Source organism: Perognathus longimembris, chromosome 1, assembly GCF_023159225.1.
Source record: "Perognathus longimembris pacificus isolate PPM17 chromosome 1, ASM2315922v1, whole genome shotgun sequence".
Taxonomy (NCBI): domain Eukaryota; kingdom Metazoa; phylum Chordata; class Mammalia; order Rodentia; family Heteromyidae; genus Perognathus; species Perognathus longimembris.
The window spans coordinates 97,798,157-97,819,972 of NC_063161.1; the positions used below are offsets into that span (position 1 = coordinate 97,798,157).

Sequence of the window (21,816 nt, forward strand, 5' to 3'; positions counted from 1 at the left end):
AAGCTCAGATCTGAGAGTCATAGTTTGAAGCCAATCAGGGCAGAAAAGTCCATGAGACTCTATCTCTAAGTAATCAGCAAAAGCCAGAAGTGAAGATGTGGCTCAAAAGGTAGAGCTCCAGCCTTGAGCAGAAAAAGCTAAGAAAGCATACCTGAAACTGTGTTCAAGTTCTAGAACCAGTACATACAAGCAAGGAAGGAAGGAAGGAAGGAAGGAAGGAAGGGAGGAAGGAAGGAAGGAAGGAAGGAAGGAAGGAAGGAAGGAAGGAAGGAAGGAAGGAAGGGAGGAAGGAAGGAAGGAAGGAAGGGAGGAAGGAAGGAAGGAAGGAGAAAGAAAAAGAGAAGGGAAGAAGGAAGAAAGGGGGAGGGAGGGAGGGAAGGTATTGTAAACGAGGTAACTTAGGAAAGTTATGGAGTCAATTTAATGACTTGGAATAGACTTGTTAGACGTCATCTTACTCTACTGACAAAAATTATGTATGCACATACCCCTCCTCTATATACACACATCTTGGGAAGCAGAAAATTTTTTAAAAATTGAAGAGGATAGGGAATTCTCCTTCCATGAATGCTGATGCCCTTCTGCCAGGCAGGCTCATGCCTGGGACAGTGGGCTGGAACAAATCTAACTAACCTATATGGCTATATGGCTTTTTTTCCTCTTACAAACTGCATTCGTGGGATAGAGCAAGTGAGACTGAATGGAATACAGTTGTAAACATGTAGAAATGTAACAATGAAATGCTCCTTGTATAACTGATATAAGCTTATTTAAAAAGTAAACTCTCGGGCTGGGGATATAGCCTAGTGGCAAGAGTGCCTGCCTCGGATACACGAGGCCCTAGGTTCGATTCCCCAGCACCACATATACAGAAAACGGCCAGAAGCGGCGCTGTGGCTCAAGTGGCAGAGTGCTAGCCTTGAGCGGGAAGAAGCCAGGGACAGTGCTCAGGCCCTGAGTCCAAGGCCCAGGACTGGCCAAAAAAAAAAAAAAGTAAACTCTCGGGGCTGGGAATATGGCCTAGTGGCAAGAGTGCTTGCCTCATATACATGAAGCCCTGGGTTCGATTCCTCAGCACCACATACATAAAAAATGGCCAGAAGTGGCGCTTGTGGCTCAAGTGGTCGAGTGACAGCCTTGAGCAAAAAGAAGCCAGGGACAGTTGTGCTCAGGCCCTGAGTGCAGTCCCCAGGACTGGCAAAAAAAAAAAAGTAAACTCTCACTATAATGTTTGCAAATAGACTTACTAGTACTTATGTGTGTATCTCTTAAAGGAAAAAAGTATCCAGGTGCGCTGGAGGCTTCTAACTATAATCCTAGCTACCCAGGAGGCTGAGGTCTAAGTATTATGGTTTGAAGCAAGCTTCTCCAATTTAAGAGGCATCAAGCTCACAGAGAGGGCATGTTATTTAACACGCGCACATTCTAGGGACCCACCCAGTGTGGTCTGATTCAGTGGGGGAGAGGCTGGGGCCTGAGGTCTGTGTTCTGATTCGATGGGGGTGGGGGCAGCCTGAGAATGTACACTTCTCAAGTGTCCAATTAATAAACTACTTTGAGAACCCCTCACCTAGAGACACAACTTTTGCACACCTTCTTCGCTTCACTCTCATAGAATAAAGATGCAGGAGACTACAAGAGCTCCCTTTTAATGTAGCTATGGGGATCAAAACACCAGGGGTTCCAGTCAATGCCCCATGCATCTTAAGATGCCAGGTCAGAGCTAGCCCAGCATATCTTAGAAGCTAGGTCAGAGTACAACTTCTGTGCCTCAGTCTCATAGAATTAAAAAAAAAAAAAGCAGTCTCTCCTGATGTGACTGTGAGGCCAATAGGAGCCAGGTGTTCAGGTTAGATGCCAGGTCAGAGCTAGCTGTTACAGTTGGAGTGATGCTCATTTGCCTGCATCATGCATGCCTACCTTCATTTGCTTTGCTTTTGGTCAGAAGGACCCCGATGGGCTTGTCGGGGTCCAGGCGGCCCCTGGGCTCGGGGCTGGGGCTGCGTGAGCGCAGGTGCTCGCGGCTGCGGCTGCGGGCGCGGTCGTAGCGTGCCTCAGGCTGGGCCCGGCGGCGATCGCCAGCAACTGGGCTGTAGGAGGGCTCGAAGTCCGGATCGTAGGCCCGGTGGTAGGTGTGCTCGTAGTCCCGGTCAATGCTCCGGCCGCGGCTGGGGTCCCGCTTCCGGGATGACCCAAAGTCTTCATCCAGGCCGCGCTCCAGGCTGCGGCCCCTGCTGCGCCCATAGTCATCCAGGCCTCGCTCCAGGCTGCGGCCCCGGCTGCGCTCCGGGCTACGGTCCTGGCCCCGGCTCCGGCTCCGCGTGCGGTGCTGGGCACGACCCCGGTCGGGGCCGTCCTCCCAGCTGCGGCTGAGCCCCTCATGGCTGCTGTGGTGGCTCCTCTCACTGTACCCACTGCGGAAACTTCGGCCATCAAATTCATCCATGACTTCAAAAGCCCGGTCATCATGACTGAGGGGTGGGCTGCCATGCAGTGGGGCCTTCCGGGGTCGCTTGACCACCTGTGAGCCACACAAACACAATGCAGACTCTGGATAATCGCAAACATTGAAAGGATGACCAAAGGTCCTAGCTATAGTTTCAATAAAGCTATGCCACTAGCTAAGTGTGTTGGCACACACTTGTCATCTGAACACTCTCAGAGGCAGAAGCAGGAAGATACATAGTTCAGGCCTACCTAAACTTCAGAGTAAAACCTGATCTCAAAAATATCCACAAGCTGACCATGTACCATGCCTGCCTTGCTGGGCAGGCTTTGTAAAATCAGAAGAGGAAAAAGAACAAAGTAGGATGGGCTCTTGTAATCTGAGGATCGCAGTTCAAAGACGGCTGGGGCAAAAAAGTCTATGAGATTCTTAAGTTCAATTAACCACCAAAGAAAGCTGAGGTGGCAGCAGTCCCTCAAGTGGTAGAGCACCAGCACTGGGTGAAAAGGCCAAGAAAGACCTCAAGACCTGGAATTCAAGTTCCAGTACTGGCCAAACAAACAAACAAAAAAATCCCACCCCTCTTAAACCACTGTGTTCTTCTCAACTCACCAAGCCTGGGGCTACTTCTTCAGAACTAGGGGCAATAAAAACCTCACAGGGTTAGAATCACTTAAGACTGTGCCAGGAACTAAGCATAAAAAACCTGCTTCTGTCCAACTGTAAAAATCAGAGGTCTCAACACACCTACTTATAAAATCAAAGGAAAACCCACAAAGCGAGATACTGTGTAAACAACTTCCTAGAATCTTCTAAAATTAATGCATTTGGGAGGTGGAAGCAGAGTGGAGAGGTACCTTTCTAGATTAAGAAGATCTAAAGAGGTAATCAAACCCAATGAATGAACTTTGATCCTGGTAGCAGAAGGTAAAAAAGGCCTATCATAGCATCTTGAGCTGAGTGCCAGTGACTCACTCCTGTAATCCTAGCTACTCAGGAGGCTGAGATCTGAGGATTGTGGTTCAAAGTCAACTGGGCAAGAAAGTCTGTGAGACTCTTATCACCAATTAACCACTTAAAAACCAAAAGTGGAGCTGTGGCTCTAAGTGGTAGAGCACAAAAGCTAACAGACAGTGCCCTGAGTCTAAGCTCCACAACTGACAAAAAAATCTTGAAATATGAGACTGGGTTTTAGATAATGTAATTATCAGGTATGATCACAGCATTAGAGTATGTAAAGACTGTCCTTATTCTTTCTTAGCACATGAACACTGCAGCCAATGAGACTGAATTGTCTTGTTCCTCGGGTAAGAAAATCACTGTGGACTAGAAGGTATGGTTCAAGAGATTGAACATTTTCCTAGTGTGCCCAAGGAGTCCTGGGTTCAATCCTCAGCACCACGAAGAAAACAAAAAACAAAACCCAGGACCACTGGACCTGGACCCAGGACAAGGAAAAGACTGTAGGATAATTTACACACATCTTCACACCATCCATAACTAGGGATTCAAGATGTTAGCAGGCCCTAGATTACGTAATTCTTCAGAAGCAACTAGTCATTTTCTACTGGGCATAAAAACAAAATGTTCAAAGTAAGCCAAAAGCAACCCCAGGACTTACAATGGCAGCGATCTTCCCGCTTTTCCTCAGCTGCTGAACTGCAAACGAATGGGGTACATCCTCCATGGGGGTGCCATTAACCATGACTACCCTATCATTTTCTCTGAAATAAGAAATAAAAATGGGTTGTGGAAAACTCCCAACCTATTGATCATGAGGTTTTGATAGACTAGAGGCTGAAAATGGAAATTTGCCTAAATCACTCATGAAAGACCCAGTGTCTGATGGATCTCAAGGCTTGTTAGCTCTCCCAAGGAGAGAAAGTGAAAGGCACAAGCTCACTTTTTAGTGTTTACTGGGAGCCCCCGGGGGGGGGAGGGGAAGAGGCTGCCCTCCCCAGACCTCAGGGTCATCCCAGGAGACCTCCATAACTGTGAGGTCTAGATGCCAAAAGAAATTTCTCTATCAGTCCTGTTGGCCAAGGTGCATGATAGGTGCATGAGTGTTTCCAATCCTTATTCTCCTAAAACACATGCTTCTCTATTTGTGCTTTATGTGAAGGCAAGGTCAAGAGCTTTCCTCAGATTATGAAGTTTAGTTGCTGCTGTTGTTGTTTAGGGTTTAAATCCAGGGCTTTTTCACTTGCTCTACTCCTTGAGCCACACCTCCATTCTTTGTTTCTCAGATTCCCAAAGAAATTTTAAGACCTTAGAATTCTATTGCTTCAGCTCATCCCCCAAATGATCCAAGCTTTATATGGCTCCATGTAAAAGACTGCTGTTTTTGATAGAGTCAGAGAGGCTTGAAATATTAAAAGAACCTCAACATTTCAGCTATCCAGTCAATGCAGCTAAGCGGTTAACTTTAGATCTTTTCCCAGGAAGTTATGCTGAAAACTAACTGGGAAAAGTTGGTTTCCTGTAGCAAATTTTCCTACTACTTACATCCTGCTTACAAACAGGATAACTAAGCAAGTCTCCTCATTAAATTCTTATGTCTGTGGCAGTGTGTGTGTGCTGGGGTTCAGACTCAGGGCCTCATACATGCTAAGGACAAGCTTTACTACTCAGCTATATCCCTTGACATTTTTCATTAAATTCGTCAAAAATATAAATTGAAACAAGATGAATGTCTGGTAGAAATGAGGAGAGTATGTTAAATTTAGTGATGGTTAAATGTTTTAATAATTTCTTTTATTATTAAGTAATTGTAAAAAGAGATTGCAATTCCATAAGTCAGGTTATGAGTACAGTATTTCTTGACCAATGTCATCCCTTCCATTTGTTCTCCCCCATTTTATTCCTTCCCATCTCTTTTCTCAAGTTACCTAGTTCAACTTTTACACAACATACACTGAATATAATGACTGCATTTGCTCACCCTTCCCTCCTCCTTTCACTACTCTTCCTCAATGCCCAACCCCCAACCTGTTTCTACTTCCTGGCATTTATTATGTTAAACAATTCATGAATTGTTCAGGAGTTACACCATTGAACTCCCTCTCCCCAGGTATACCATCCCTTAGACAGCATATATATGTATGTATATATATACATATATATGCATAAACCCTATATATGTTAAGTGATGGTTAATTTTAATTGGACTGAGAAACAGATTAGTAAAGCACACTCCTGTATATGACTGAGGATTTTCTAGAGACAATTAACTAAGTGGAAAAGACTTTCCTGAATGTGGGTGGCACATTCCCATAAGCTGAGGGCCCTGACTGAATGGAATATGGACTAAAAGGAGGGAAAGACAAAGGCTTAGAGCACAAGCTGTGATGTGAGCTACTGTGCTTACCACTCCCTCCCCACCATGAAGGACTGGCACCATGAGCCAAAATAAGTTAGTTCCTCTTCTTAAACTATTTTCTCAGGTATTTTGTCATAGTGATAGAAAGTCTAATACAAACTCCACAGTTTAAGGGACTGATAACGTGTTAGTTGTGGCTTCACACCCCACGTGAAACTTTTCCAATGTTATAGAGAAAGGGATTTGAGGTGAGTGTTTTGTAGTGGATTTTTTTCTTCTTTCAAGTGTACACAACCAGAGCCCGTGGCTAATGTCAATGGTCCCAGCAGTGCCGGGGGGAGCAACAACTCACTGAAGCAAGCCATCGGCAGGTCCCCCAGGGAGCACATCAGAAATGACGATGGATGTTTCTCCATTCTCAAAGTGGGGGTTGTCTCTGCCTCCAGACACAGCAATTCCAAATCCTCTTTTGGAATCCTGTTGGTGGGGGAGAAGTAGGAGAAAATGGAAAATCCTTCTGTAAGTGGCTTTCAGGACTTATTACAAGCACTGAAAGATAAAGGTCAAATCAATAACCAGAGACAGCGCAGGAGCAGATGGGGCATACAGAAACAAATGAAAACCAGATAAAGCATCATTGTGGTCAGCTGACGGGTTTGTAATGGGGGAAAAAAAACAACACCTTATCTAAAAGAAACAGCCTTGCAAAGCTGAAGAACATTGATGGGTGGACTGGAGCTGTGAGAAACTGGCAGAGAAGGAACAAGGTCTTCTGTCTAAATAGGGGCGTGTTGGTAGAAAGGAACTGTACCTGTTTGTGTCATGCTGTCCTGAGCTGGAACAACTTCAATTAAGATGGAATCTGGGCTAAAACTGTATTTTTAAAGTACATCTTGAACTTAGATGAGCTAGCAATTTCATTTGAATTTGGGATGAAGAGAAAAGTCTATGGGCTTTAAAGATAATCTGTCTCCTGTACTAGGGAGGCAGAGGAGGGAGGACAGTGAGTTCCAGGCCAGCCAGGAACAAAAAGAATTAAGCCAAACAAACAAACAAGACAAAAATCTGAGCATAAAACTAAGTGTTGAGTTCTCACAAGAAAGCAAAGCATCAAACCAGTCCACTAATGGTAATGTATACCAATGAGCCTAGATAATATATAATCTTCACTTATTTCAGGGTTTATAAAACTAAGCCCAGTTTCATCCAGACATGGATAGATGTAGACTCTTTATCTTAAATCAGGTTGGTGATGTCAAAACTTAGAGAAGAAAAAAAATTTTTTTTTTTTGGCTAGTCCTGGGCCTTGGACTCAGGGCCTGAGCACTGTCCCTGGCTTCTTCCTGCTCAAGGCTAGCACTCCGCCACTTGAGCCACAGTGCCGCTTCTGGCTGTTTTCTGTATATGTGGTGCTGGGGAATCGAACCTAGGGCCTCGTGTATCCGAGGCAGGCACTCTTGCCACTAGGCTATATCCCCAGCCCCATGAGAAGAAAATTTTTAACCTACCACCAAGGAAAAGCCAACCCACGCTGCCAACTGATTACAAACAACTGCACACTTAAACCAACCTGAGTCACTGTCTATGAATCATCCAGACAACAATGGATCTGGAAGCAGCAGCATCAAGCACCTGACTTCAGACACTGCTACAGGAAATGTGCACAACTCACCTTTTGCAGGGTCACAGTATGCTGCTCCCATATCAGCTCTTCCATGCCTGGGGCCTGATCAAAAAGAAACAAAAATAGGGGGGAAAATGAGGGAGGAGGTAACCAGTTGGATAAGAAATGAACGCAATGCCTTATGTATGAAACTGTAACCCCTCACTTTGACAATAAAGAAATGAAAAAAAAATAGCTCAATCAAAATCACATATACTTTCGGGCTACAAATAAAACTGTCATTCAAAAATGGTTCAATATGCAGTCCAGCTCATATTTCCTATATACCAAAAACAGGATAATTATTCATAATGTAATATCTATTTTCATGCAAATCTCCTTCCAGGAAATAGTGATCTTAATACTAGAAGTTGGTGAAAAAGAGAGAGAGGTATCCTTAAAGTGAATGAGATGCTGAGGCCTTTTATTATCTCTAATAAAACACTGTCATCATAACTGCTTTAAAAACATGTAGTTTCAACTAAGTACTGGTGGCTCATACATATAATCTCAGCTACTCAGTAGACTGAGATCTGAGGATCCAGATTAGCCTACCCAGGGAGACAAATCTGAGAGACTCTTAGCTCCAATTAACCAACAGAAATCTGGAGCCAGAGGCATGACTCAAATGGGAGACTTCCAGCCAGGCAAGAGCAAGAGGTCCTGAGTTCAAGCTCCAAATGAACCAAACACCTAGGTAGAGCAGGTTTATTTTTTACATTTTAAAGGCTCTTCCACCTCCCCTTCTCCTGTCAAAAGTGATTTCCTGACAAATGTACTCTATATTTAAACACTACAGCTATCTTTGCCCTAGTAAGAGGCGGGACATACCCACTGGGGTGATTTTTTTTCTGGCTTTTCCTCTACCAGCAACAGTAGCCAAAGAAAGCATTGCACAGATGACCAAGCCTTTTTTCTGACCGATATTCTAAAATAAATGCCCAGTAAAGCACCTTACAAAACAGAATACAAATTTGAAAAAACAAAAAATAAAATAAAATGCCTAGTAAAAAGCAGTAGTGCCATTTAAAGAACAATATTCTGTTAAGTGTAGGCTGCCTTTAAAATGCTAGACATGTCAGGAAAGCTGAAAGCCACGGATAAAGCTAGCATGGAACAGGCACTCCACCAGGAGGCTAGGAGGACACAAAGGAAGTTAAGGCAGTACCAGGGCAGGAGATGAGAGCCAGACACATGAGAAACCTCACTTCCGTGTACTCAGAGAACAGGCATGCTAGCCTGCCTGCCCCGGACTACTGTGGAAATACCTAAAAATATCTCCCGGGAAACTTCTTATCAATAGAGTTGGGTGCAGATCTGGAAGTGAAATCACTATGGATGGGGCCACACACCTTCCCCCCAAATCTGCCCAAGTGGTTTTGCCTTAAGCGTATCACTGAATGCAGACACCCTCTGCAAGAACAGAGAACCCCCCCCCCCCCCCGTCCCCGCCAGATATGTATCTGAGGAATATGAGCTCACAATCAGAATGGGAACACAATGCAAGTCACCTTTAGTGAGTTACAGGAAACATAAAGGACAATTTGGCAATGCCAAATCACAGACCACAAAACAAAAGGATATATAGGGTGTGTCTTCTGTTTTACACACGAAGACAGCAGTGAGGGGAGAGTGGAAGTGTAATAGGTGGAAAAGAAGCTGAAATTAGGCAACATGAGATTAAACCTATACATAAAAGACAATTAATGAGTTCAACGATTGATAAGAAAAAATGACCCAGAATTCAAGGGTAGGATGTATGTCAAGAGGCTACAAGCAGAGGTTCCGGGTATTGTACGGTAAGGAGTGAAAGATGCTAGGACATTCTTGTAAGGACAAACCTAATGTCCGAGGTAATGATGGACTTTCCAGAGCTGAAGGTTTCTATGAGCCAAGAAATCCAAAACAGCCAAATGCTGGTGACACATGCCTGTAATCCTAGCTACTAAGGAGGCTGAGAGCTGAAGATTGCGGTTCAAAGCCAGCTTAGACAGGAAAGTCTGTGATATTCTTATCTCCAATTAACCACCAAAAAGTCAGAAGTGAAGCTGTTGCTCAAGTGGTAGAGTGTTAGTCTTGGCGGCAAAAAAAGATCCAGGTTAGAGCCAAGATAACACCTAGTTCCTGCGTTCAAGCTCTAGGACTGGCGCAAAAAAAGAAAGATAAGATAAAAAGAGAAACCCAGGGACTGGGAATATGGCCTAGTAGTAGAGTGCTTGCCTCGTATACGTGAAGCCCTAGGTTCAATTCCTCAGCACCACATATGTATAGAAAAAGCCAGAAGTGGCGCTGTGGCTCAAGTGGTAGAGTGCTAGCCTTGAGCAAAAAGAAGCCAGGGACAGTGCTCAGGCCCTGAGTCCAAGGCCCAGGATTGGCAAAAATAAATAAATAAGTAAAAAATATGGTTGTAGAAAACAAAGAATATAAGTAACCATAATAAATCTATACCAACACAGGTTGTGTGGTTGAATAAACAAAAAAGCAAGGTTACACAGCTACATATAGTTTAATAAAGAATAAAACAGAATGACACAGTAATTGAATTATATAAATAAAAGGCACTGGTAGGTAGCATACAACTTAAAATAATTTCAAAAACACCCTCAAGCTCTACATTTAGAAGATACTTTCTTAATCCAACTGGCCAATCCTGCACTGATAGAGGAGAAGTGTACAAAATGTGAAAAACAGCCAGATAATATGGTCCTTTTCTTCTTATTGAATAAACGCTCTGGCTGGGGGTGCAGAGGAGAACACAGTACAAAGGCAATTATATCCACTGATGTATGTGGTAGCAGAAGATTAGCAAAGGCAATTTTGTTTGCCCAGAAGATGGGCAACTGTAACTGATGAATCATTTTGAGAGGAATTTATGATCATTAATTTCCTTCCCTCTCACCTCTGGGACATTCCCTTAGCTAAAACAATCTGGCTCCAAAAGATCAGAAATCCCAAGGAGTTGAAAAACAAAAGGCAATTAAAACATATCACCTATAGGGTTAAAAAGACAACAAACAGGCCAACCACTGTTGAGTCACCTCTATAATCCTAGCTACTCAAGAGGCTGAGATCTGAGGACATTGAATTTGAAGCCAGCCCAGGCAGTGAAACTCTTATTTCCAATTAACCACCAGAAGTGGAGCTGTGGCTCAAGTGGTGGAGTGCTAGCCTCAATCAAAAGAAGCTCAGGGACAGGGCCCAGGCTCTGAGTTCAAGCCCTAGGACCAGCACAAAAAAAGAATCAGAAAGAAAGAGAGCGAGCGAGGGGGAGGTAGGGAAAGGGAAACATAACAAACAAAAGTGAAGAAGGGCAAACAAGCAAGTTGCTCTCAGTGTGCCTGAGATGGAGTCTTAGGACTGAGGCGCATGTTGAAAGGTGTACCAGCTACAGTGCAATATATAAACATTCCGAAAGACTGTTATCTAAATTGTGCAAATCTGGTGTCAGTTATCTTTGAGCACTTTCGATTTTCTTTTTCCTTTTGGTGGTATTGGGGTTTGAACTTGGGACTTGGAATTTGCTAGGCCAGTACTCTTGTACTTGAGCCATGGCCCATAGTCATTTTAACATTACTTCTCAGATAGGGTCTCAAGTTTTTCTTTCTCAAGCTAATTGAGATGAGGGAGTCTCTCTAACTTTTTTGCCTGAGTTAGTCTCAAAGTCCAATCGTCCCAATCTCTGTTTCCATAGCTGGGATTACAGGTGTGAACCACGAAGTTCATTCTGTTTGCTTTTGGTATTTTGATGCCAGGGCCTTGCACGTCGTTGGTAAATGCTCTACTACTAAGCTACACCCCAATCCTGTTTTACAACTTAAAAAAAAAAATAATGCTTCCATAGTATATACTATACATAGTTGATGTTGTTTGGCAGTATTGGGGATTGAACTCAAGGCCTTGGGTTTTTTACTAGGCAGACTACCATTTGAGCCAAACCCCTACCAGCTCAAATATATATGTAATATATGTAATTTTAAAATAATTTTTAATGATAGTGAATTTTCAGATAGGACTCTCATATCTCATTGCTTTTGTCCTCTTCTCTTCTAGAACACAGTGTCTGGCATAGAGGAGCATTCAAAGTTTTTCTCCTCAATAAACCAGGACATAGACACATATCTGTAATCCTAGCTACTCAAGAGGCTGAGGTATGCATAGTTCAAAGCCAGCCCAGGCAGAAAAAGTCCATGAGATTCTTGTCTCCAATTAATCAGCAAAAAGTCAGAAGTATAGCTGTGGTTCAAGTGACAGAGCCCAAGCCTTGAGTGAAAAAGCCAAGCCAGATAGTAAGGCTCTGAGTTCAAGTCCCAGTACTGGCATTAAATGAATAAAGAAAGAAAGAAAGAAAGAAAGAAAGAAAGAAAGAAAGAAAGAAAGAAAGAAATTCAGAACACAGACATTCTACTCATCATCCAATGAAAATGGATGAGGCATTGGTTTCTACTACTTTTAAGTTTTGTGAAAGGAAATCTCTGATAAATTCAGCTACACTCTGGTGTGTTTTGGTGTGTGCTGGAGATCAGGCAAGGCCAGAGCTTTATCAAACCCACAGCCTCACTTTCATGAGCACACGTGGTCAGGCTGCAAACTCGTGTAATCTAACTGTGTTTATGGCCATTGCTCTGGACCTTTACTATGCCCAAAACAGCATTGTCTAACATGTGCGGTATGACACTCAGGCTCCCAGATTTGAATCCTTTTGAATATCAGAATTTTCTTAAAGGGAAACTGCAAGCAGAAACCCAACTGAAGTCTTCAAGCATGCAGGAGGAATTGGCTTGACCCTTCCAGAGAGCACATCCTATGTATGTCCTTGCCACCTCGGGTTTTACACACAGCCTTGGTAAACTACTCCATTTCCCACCGGGACGTGATCCAATGGGCTTTGCCAGGCCTACCTCCTCAACACCTTCCTGTATCTTAAGGTTGGGCAAATTTCAACAAAGAAAATCAATCTAGAAGTTGTTGTTTACATCAACACACACAGATACAAATCCTTCTTGAAATAGTTAGATCTCCTCACATTAAGAAAATTCATTGCACAGCACGGTCCCTTTAAAATGAATTTTAAAACCATCAGGAAAACTCTAATCAATAGCATGACACTCACCCCTTGGCTGGAGCCAAGTATCCAAAACCTGAGTGAGATTTGGGTTCAATGAAGGCCACATGGGCATTAAAATAATTATTAACTCTCACTAATCCTTATTAAGACTTTATTAGAATGACTATATTTTCAATTAAAGAGAGATAGACTGTAGGAAGAAGACTGGAAAAGAGATGCCAAAATAATTATTAGATTCACGAAGGAGCAAAACAGATTTTTTTTTTTTTTTTTTTTTTTTGCCAGTCCTAGGGACTGCACTCAGGGCCTGAGCACTGTCCCTAGCTTCTTTTTGCTCAAGGCTAGCACTCTTGAGCCACAGCGCCACTTCTGGCTTTTTCTGTATAGGTGGTGCTAAGGAATTGAATCCAGGGCTTTGTGCATGGTTGGCAAGCACTCTACCACTAAGCCACATTCCCAGCCCCCAACACAGATATTTTTACATTCTCTTTTTAAAATTCTGGACTGAAATTTTATCATTTAATCAAATAAGTGAGAGGCTGCCTACAAATTTTTATTTTCAAAACACTGCTCAAAGTAGAATGAACCTGGCTTCTTAAATTCATGGCCCTTCCATAATGAGATGATAGGCTTTTAAGAATTCCTATGTTACCTGCAAGAATCCTTTAGATTAAATTTGTCAATGAGAGGACCTGTCACCTACCACCACTACCACCATCACCACCATTGCTGACAAGGCTCAGTTCAACTGTCAATCAATTTGACATTTCTACTAAGTTGCCCGGTGCCTAAAGTCTTCATAATTTGGTATGCAACTGAGCTGACTCTAAGAGGCTGTGTCTTATAAGTCTTGCTTAATAAGTTGAGACATTAACTACTAAAATGTAATACTGAAAGAATTTATGTCCTGCCACACACTATGTGACTAAATACAAAATCTTAAATTTTAAGAAATGTGGGGGACTAGGAATGTGGCTCAGTAGTAGATTGCTGGCCTAGCATGCATAAAGCCCTGGGTTAGATTCCTCAGTGCCACAAAACAGAAAAAGCCAGAAGTGGTCCTGTGGCTCAAGTGGTAGAGTGCTAGCCTTGAGCAAAAACAAGCTCAGGGATAGTGCACAGGCCCTGAGTTCAAGCCCCAGGACTGGCAAACAACAACAACAACAACAAATATGGAGAAATTGAAGTAAAAATAAATTTCTATGGCACTGGAGGTGCAGCTCAGTGGTAAAACACATGCTTTGGGCTGGGAATGTAGCTTAGTGGTAAGAGTGCTTGTCTAGCATGCATGAAGCACTGGGTTCAATTCCTCAGTACCACATAAACAGAAAAATCCAGAAGTGGCACTGTGGCCCAAGTGGTAGAGTGCTAGCCTCGAGCAAAAAGAAGATCAGGGACAGTGCCCAGGCCCTGAGTTCAAGCCCCAGGACTGGCAACAAACAAACAAAATCCACATGCGTTGTGTACACAAGCCCCAAGTTTGACCCCACCACCAAAAGTAAGTAAATAAATTGGAAAAAATTGTTCCCTTAAACATTAAAAATATACAACTATGTACATTTAATCCACAGAGGTTTAGCTTTTTGCAATCTCCCAGAAAACTTGGCAGTTGTTCACTCATTCATCCGTTTGTTCACTCAAGAATATTTATTGAGCTGGGTGCTGATGGCTCACACCTGTAATCTTGGTTACTCAGGAGGCTGAGATCTGAGGATCCCAGTTCAAAGCCAGCCGGAGCTGGGTGCCAGCAGTGACTCATACCTGTAATCCTAGCTACTCAGGAGGTGGGGATTTGAAGATCCAGGTTCAAAGTCAGCCTGGACAGAAAATCTGTAAGGCTCTTATTGCCAATTAACCACCCAAAAGACAGAAGTGGGGCTGTGGCTCAAGTGGTAGAGTATTATCCTTGAGCAAGAAAGCTCAGGGACAGTGTGCAGGTCTGAGTTCAAGCCTCAGGTCTGGTGTACACACACACACACACACACACACACACACACACACACACACACACACAAAGTCAAGTCCTTGTGGAATGTACTGGTTCCCATGGGTGTATTCAGAAAGCAATCCTCTGTCTTCCCTACCTCATTTATCTACTATCTCTTCAGAAACACACAACACCCTGCTAATCACACTTGTTCCTCTGAATATCAGTGCTGGGCACATCCCAGGGGACAGGCTGCCAGCAGGAGCAGCAGCTTAGCTGGGAGCTGAGCTCATCCTGTTCAAACTGGGCCATGGTGCTCTGGCCCCACCTCCCATCTCTGATTCAGAGTCAATAGGGGGTCTTCTCAGTACAGCAGGAATAACAGCAGGTGGCTGCTTGTGAAATAGGAGGGCCAGGTGCCCATGTTCCACAACAGTGACTCTCCTGGGCAGACACCTAGGCCACGAGGGTATCTGAGCAATAGCATCCTGAACACAACACCTATAAACAACCTGGGAATCTCTCAAGAACACAATGGATATGCATATACAATAGATTATGATAACACATTGCACTGCAAGGAAAACAAGACACACACGCGCGCGCGCACACACACACACCCTCAAACAGAATGCTGAGTGAAAGGCATTCCAGAAGGATCTGTACAATGTGGCATCATTTTCACATAGTTCAAAAGCAACTGACCATTGTCCAAAAGAGAAATATATACACATTACTTGGATTGTGAAATGGTAACCTCTGTACCATACCTTAATAATAACAGTAAAATTATACATATATTTTAAAAGGCAATTGATGTTTCATGAGAATATGAGCACTTAACACTACTAAACTTAAAAGTGGTTATTAAAAAGATAAAGTTTGCTATTCATGCTATGCATCTTTGGTTTACAGCTATGTGTGCACACAAGAGTATGTTACATATATGACAAAACCCCTAAAGAAAAAGCCATGGAATGAGATAGGCAAATTCTGGAAGAAGTGGTCTGGGGTGGGGAGGGACACAAAGGACTGTGTATGACACTCTTGTGAAGGTCTATGGGTATCAATGATAGAGCCGGCTTATGTGTTATGTTCTGGATAGCTCATTCTTTTGTGGATATCCAATCCTTTCCTAAGTTAAGGAGAAAAAAATGGAGGCAAGTGAGTGGCCATGAAGAGATACTTGGTTCCTGGCCAAGATGCAACACCAAATGGTACACCTAATTCCACCAACCCTGCAGAGGGAAAGTGTGGCCCTTTCCATGCGGGCAGAGGGTAGGATTGGTACCAGGTACCTGAGAGACACAGGAGAGGCCAAGAAGGCAGGAGGGAGAAGGGCAATGGAGATGGGGAGGGGCTGGTGGACCTATGGGACCCAGAAGAACCCAAGGCACCCTGAATTTTCACCCTCAAGGTCAAGATTCTATACCCCATGAGGACCTGGAACGTGCTTCCAGTTTTTTGTTTTGTTATTTGGTTTGTCATGGGGCTTGCACTCAGGGTGTAGGCATTGGCCTGAACAATTTTTGCTCAAGGATGACACTCTACCTCTTTGAGCTGCAGCACCACTTTTGGTTTTCTCGTGGCTTATTGGAGAGAAGAGTCTCAGGGATTTTCCTGCCTGGGTTGGCTTTGAACCTTAATCCCCAGATCTCAGCCTCTGGAGCAGCTAGGATTATAGGTGTGAGCAGCCATTGCCTAACACTTCCATCACTTTTTTTGGATCACTTTTATTTTCTGTGTGAGTAGCATGAACAACTTCGTCTATTATAACAAGTGTTTCCAGGATGCATGGGATATTAGAAGGGGGCTAAAGAGTCACCCAGAAATAAAAAAAGCTTTGTGATAACAGTGAGGTGTTTTCACAAAGAAGAAAGAGAAAAGGACCATGTGGAAAAATGTTATTTTACCTTCTGTACTTTTTTTTAATCCTACACTTTTTATAAAGCTGGTGTCCTTTGAAAAACTTTGGCCAAATAAGATTTTTTTTAAACCCTGTATATAGTACCTAAAGAAAAAAGGGACATTTAAAAAAATAACCACATAACTAGGCTCAAGAGAGACAAATGGCACATGCTTTCTCTAACATATAAAAATTAGATCCAAATTATAAACATACATGAAAATAAATAATTATATGCATATATACACAATTATCCAAGGATGTTATACTCAGAGAAGGATTCCAATGGCATAATTCCTTGAACAAATAATGAATATTTAACAAATGAATACCAAGACATTAAAACTTTTTCTTTTTGGGAGGCAAAGAGGAGCAAAGGGCTGGTGGGGGACAGGCAAACGATGAGAAGAGAGGTGAGCAAATACAGTCATTATATTTTATGAAAATGGAACCACATAACATGAGGGTAGGGAAGGAAGTAGGAAAAATGGAGAAGAATAGAAGGGGTGACATTGATCAAGATGCGCTGTACTCATAAACTTGTTGAATGGAAACCCATTCATACAACTACTTAAATTTTTTTTTAAAAAAGGAACCCCAAACAAATAGCAAAGTCTTGCTTGTACAACTTTTAGGTTCTATGCCTACAAAGTGCCGCTTCTTAGTGATGGGAGTTGCAGCTTAAAACAAAGACTACCAAAGCTGTCTATCAGGGACAAGCAGAACGAAAGCCCCCAGTCATGTAAGTAAATAAAGTTACATGTTACGCTACTACACATGTTCAAACTATGGAGAAAGGAAAAAAAAGGCAAAAGTATTTCTCCGACAGTTTCTAAGTCTAGACATAAGAAGACGAATATAGATTTCTGTGGCATAAGAAAGCAAAACATTTTAGCCCCAAACAAGAAATCCTCAAACACAAACAAACACACAGAACACTTTGATCTCTACCCAGGGAGCCAAACAGGGCAAGCTATCCCCAATCCCCAACCCCTTTGAGTGACAAATGCAGTCATAGGCTACCAATTCCCCTAAGATTTGCTAGCGATGGGTCCAGGAGAGAAAAAACTAGAAGAAAACGAGGGAGGAGGTGACACTGTTCAAAAAGAAATGTACTCATTGCCTGACAATGTAACTGTAACCCCTCTGTACATCACCTTTACGATTAAAAAAAATTAATACAAAATAAATAATATATTTTTTAAAAAGACAAGGATTCCAAAGCCCACCTTGGAGGGCAATGCTACCTGCAACCTCACCATTCTCTTTACTCAAACCAGAACTCAAACCCAGGATAAAAAAGTGACCGTGAGAAGTGGGGCTTTGCTCCCCACTCTTCCTGCAAAGCAAGGATGGCAAAGAGAAGGGGGAAAGCTCATGGAGGGACTCACATGGCCTTTCAATCTCCCAAACTTTTTCACAGCCTGAATCCACATCCTCTGGAGGACCTGAGCAGTCTTCATGCCGCTGCAGCAAGGGGCTGAGCACTGCCTACCTCCCTGCTACTCCCCCATTCTCCTCACTCCACGTGGTTACGTAAGATGGATACAATAGTGGCCCACATTCCCTCCCAGCAAATCCTGTTGTCATCTTGCACAGTGACACATCCATGGGGGGGGGGGGGGGAGGGATACTGCTTGCTGTGAGAAGCACTTGGAAGCCAAAAAAAGAAAGAGTCGTTTGGAGGTGCAGCACCTTAACAGCTTTCTTACCCTCCCTCTCCCACCCGGGATCAGAGCAGATATTCCCTCTAAGCATAGAAGATGATCGGGGATATTTCAGCAGGATTGATTATGAACATTTGGCCCTTCCAATCCACAGGTCCTCTTCACATTCAACTCTGTAAATCATAAGTATTTTTTAAAGGAAAGAAAAGGATAAAAATGAGCCAGCACTCAAAGACTAGGACTGGGCAGTGGGTGTGGGGGGAGGGCGGAATCTCAAGTTCCAAGACCAAGCTGGACTACACAGTCAGACTATTTCAAAAATGCAAACAATAGGGCTGGGGATATAGCCTAGTGGCAAGAGCGCCTGCCTCGGATACACGAGGCCCTAGGTTCGATTCCCCAGCACCACATATACAGAAAACGGCCAGAAGCGGCGCTGTGGCTCAAGTGGCGGAGTGCTAGCCTTGAGCGGGAAGAAGCCAGGGACAGTGCTCAGGCCCTGAGTCCAAGGCCCAGGAATAGCCAAAAAAAAAAAAAAATGCAAACAATATCTGACTTATGTAACTCTAACCCTTCTGCATATCACCTTTATAAGAACAATTTTTTTAATGAAAAAGAGCAAATAAGTCTGCACTAAATGATGGACAGACTCTTTCTATCATTATGACAACCTTACCTAGCGTTGACATTATATGAGCAGAATAAATAATCTAAATGCTTTGGGCGTGTGGGTTACATGTAGACACCAACGCACTTTAATGCAAAGGATCTCAGCTCTGCACATTCTAGGTGCCCATAGAAGCCTTGGAGTCAGTGCTTCCAAGAGAAGAGAGATGACTGTCTATGGAACATTCTAGAGGGACCATCTAGACCCTTTCCAAACAACACATACATACACCAAAACCAGCCAGCTAGAAACAAACTAGTAGTGTTTCAGATAAACTGAACTGCTGATGGTTACATAGAAATTTAAAGTTAAAATGTTCCACATTCTTGAAGATAAGCTGGGGAAGATAAGACCTGGGCAGCTGGTACAGCGAGGACCTGACTCAAGGACAGAGCCCTGGCTCAGCAAAGTTCACTCCTCTTCTAAACTTGGCATAAAGTTAGCAGATAAAAGAACAAAAGGCCCAGCCATCCATTTCTCTGTCCATGCCATAGGGGGGAGAGAGTACTTGGGAGAGTGGGGAGGGATAAGAGTTTAGGATTCTTTTTTTTTTTTTTTTAAGGATTCTAAACACTAGAAGAGATTTATGGGATACCTGGTACTTTCCAGCTAAGTGTATGATTTTGGGGTCTGTGAGATAGATTAGAAGGCACTGGGGCAGGAGTTAAACAGGTGAACCACTATTAAATCCTGTGTAGACACTATTAAAGTTAATCAGAAGTATTCCTTTTCATGTTGATTTTCTTTTCCCCTTTTATGGGGTACTAGTGTTTTGAACTCAGGACCTCAACTTGGTAGTAGTCAGGTGCTTTACTACCTGAACCACATCCCACAGCCCTTTTGTTTTAGATAGGATTCCCACCGCGCCCCCTCCCCCCCGCTTTTTTTTTTGCCCAGAGGCCTAGCTACAGACTGAGCTGAGTCACCAAGCCCAGCTTAGTGGTTGAGGGGGACCGTTACCTTGTCACATTTTTTGGTCTAGGCTGATATATGAACCATGATTTCTCTATCTCTACTTCCTGTGTAGCTAGGACTATAGGTGTGCACCACCATGACTGGCCTCTTTTCCTATTCTTTCACAGTATCTGGTTCATTTAAGTAGGCAGGCAAGAGACATCTTCCTGTGCTGGCCCTGGGTTTTGAAAATATTAGGCTTCTCCAAAGTGGGCTTTTCTTGCCTACTCTTGAATCACTAGCAGACAGGCAGAGCTGGAAACATGAAGGGAAGATGACAGAAGCAGCAACAGCAATAATGGTGGTAAAATGGCAGAGGTGACAGCAGCCACAGTCCCAGGGGGTAGCAACAGCAAAAGGTGAGAGCAACAAGAACACAACTGGAGCAGGAATAGTAGGAAGCTGAAGTCAAGGGGATAATGAATGGCTGCGAAGAGCTAAAGAGGAAAGATGGTGGGTTCTGGTCAGTAAAGGGTTCCAGAGAGCTGCCAGGCCTGAAGGGCCCAGGCTCTCAGACACCCAAGACCTGCGAGGATTCGGACATACTGTCACTGTACAGCAGAGAGTTCCAGTATCCAAGGCCTAGCCAGAAGTTCAAACACTGACAGGCATTGCCTGCTGCTGCTGCCTGCTACTGGAAGCTGCTGCACAATGACTGCCGCTATTGAACCACCAGTTTGTGGGTTAACTCCAGATCAATTAGCCTCAGACCGAGTGCCTAGAACCAGAAGTCTCTGGCTTTGAAAGCCTGGAATCATAGGCCCCTAGCTCTCAGGGCTTGGGACTCTATGAGCCTGGGTCAGATAGTCCAGTCCTTGGGCCTTGGGTGCTCGTAGGCTGGGGTCTGCCAACATGGGAGTTTTCCCTCATCTACCCAAGATTTCTCTCTGGGTAGAACAAACAGCCAGATCCCAGCAGCTAGCAGGGAGTCCCAGGGCACCCTGGCAGTCATGCTGTGTGTTATATACCAAGGAAATGGGCTAAGAATTTTGTAGATGAACAGTAGGTCATGTGATAATTTGAGATTGAATTGACCATCAATTTGGACTGTGCATCACATTTTAATTAGACCTCTCTCTGTGTGTATGTCTCTCTCTCTCTCCTCTCTCTCTCTCATATACACACACACCAGTAAATAATTACATTGAAGACCTCTACACATACGGTGCTGGCACACTATGCCATAAAGTATAATTTAAACAGACCATTATTATTTGTAATTACAAAGAAGCCATTAATAAGCCAAAAAGGAAGCTACTAATTTGTCAACAAAGACACATCCTGTGATTCTTCCAGTCTGACTCAGCCCATTTAACATTTAAAAACAGCTTCACTTTAAGAAAAATACAAACACATGTACAAACCACCACCCCATAATAGATACCAAGATAAAGAAAATTAGACACTGCTTTGTGAAAAGGCAGGTTAGAAAGCCTGCCTATTAGAGCTGCTCGGCCACATGCTGCCAGAGAGGGTTGGTCCCAGCTGACACACAAGGTAAACTGTCCCTCCCAGGCCTGTGGCACCCACAAAGGACAGCTCACCCTGATAAGAGAGAGAGACAGAGGTCCTGCTGTGGATCAACGAGGCTGGGTAGGCCCACAAAGCCACTGAACATGCAGAGGCCCGAGTTTCAAAGACAACCTCTCCTACCAGAGTCAATGCAGAAGTGTAAAGACCCTCACCTTTCTGGATAGCATCACCCAAGAGCTTGGATGAAATGCAGACTGTTGGGCCCTATGTAGGATTCTGTCTGTAAGACTAAGCATTTCAGGCCAGGCATGGTGGCACATGCCTGTAATCCCAACTATTCCTGAGGCAAAAGTCTGAGGGAGGTCTAGGCAAAAGCATGAGACCCTATCTGAAATAAGTAAAGCAAAAAGAACTGGAGCTGGGAATGTAGCTTAGTGGTAGAGTGCTTGCCTAGCATGCACAAAGCCCTGGGTTTGATTCCTCAACACCACATAAACAGAACAGGCCAGAAGTGGTGCTGTGTCTCAAGTGGTAGAGTGCTAGCCTAGTGCAAAAAGAAGCCAGAGACAGTGCTCAGGCCCAGAGTTCAAGCCCCATGACTGGCCAAAAAAACAAAGAACTGAAGAAGGTATGGCTCAAGTTGTAGATAACTTGTCCAAGTATAAGGCTCTCAGTTCAAACACTAGTACTGACCTCCCACCTACCCCACCCCCTAAGAAAAGCATTTTC

General features: G+C 43.6%; 1 protein-coding gene across 3 annotated transcripts in view; it reads right to left on the reverse strand.

Moving 5' to 3' along the window:
* The window catches only part of Tjp2 (tight junction protein 2), a 126,650-nt gene that overhangs the window by 32,954 nt on the left and 71,880 nt on the right, over positions 1-21,816 (reverse strand). For all 3 annotated transcript variants that reach the window (XM_048332863.1, XM_048332855.1, XM_048332847.1), the window contains 4 exons: positions 7,438-7,491; positions 6,118-6,242; positions 4,068-4,170; positions 1,921-2,521 (listed from right to left, as the gene is read on the reverse strand). In XM_048332863.1, the coding sequence (XP_048188820.1) occupies positions 1,921-2,521; positions 4,068-4,170; positions 6,118-6,242; positions 7,438-7,482 (874 nt within the window). In that variant the 5' untranslated portion in view covers positions 7,483-7,491. The remainder of the gene's footprint in view (positions 1-1,920; positions 2,522-4,067; positions 4,171-6,117; positions 6,243-7,437; positions 7,492-21,816) is intronic.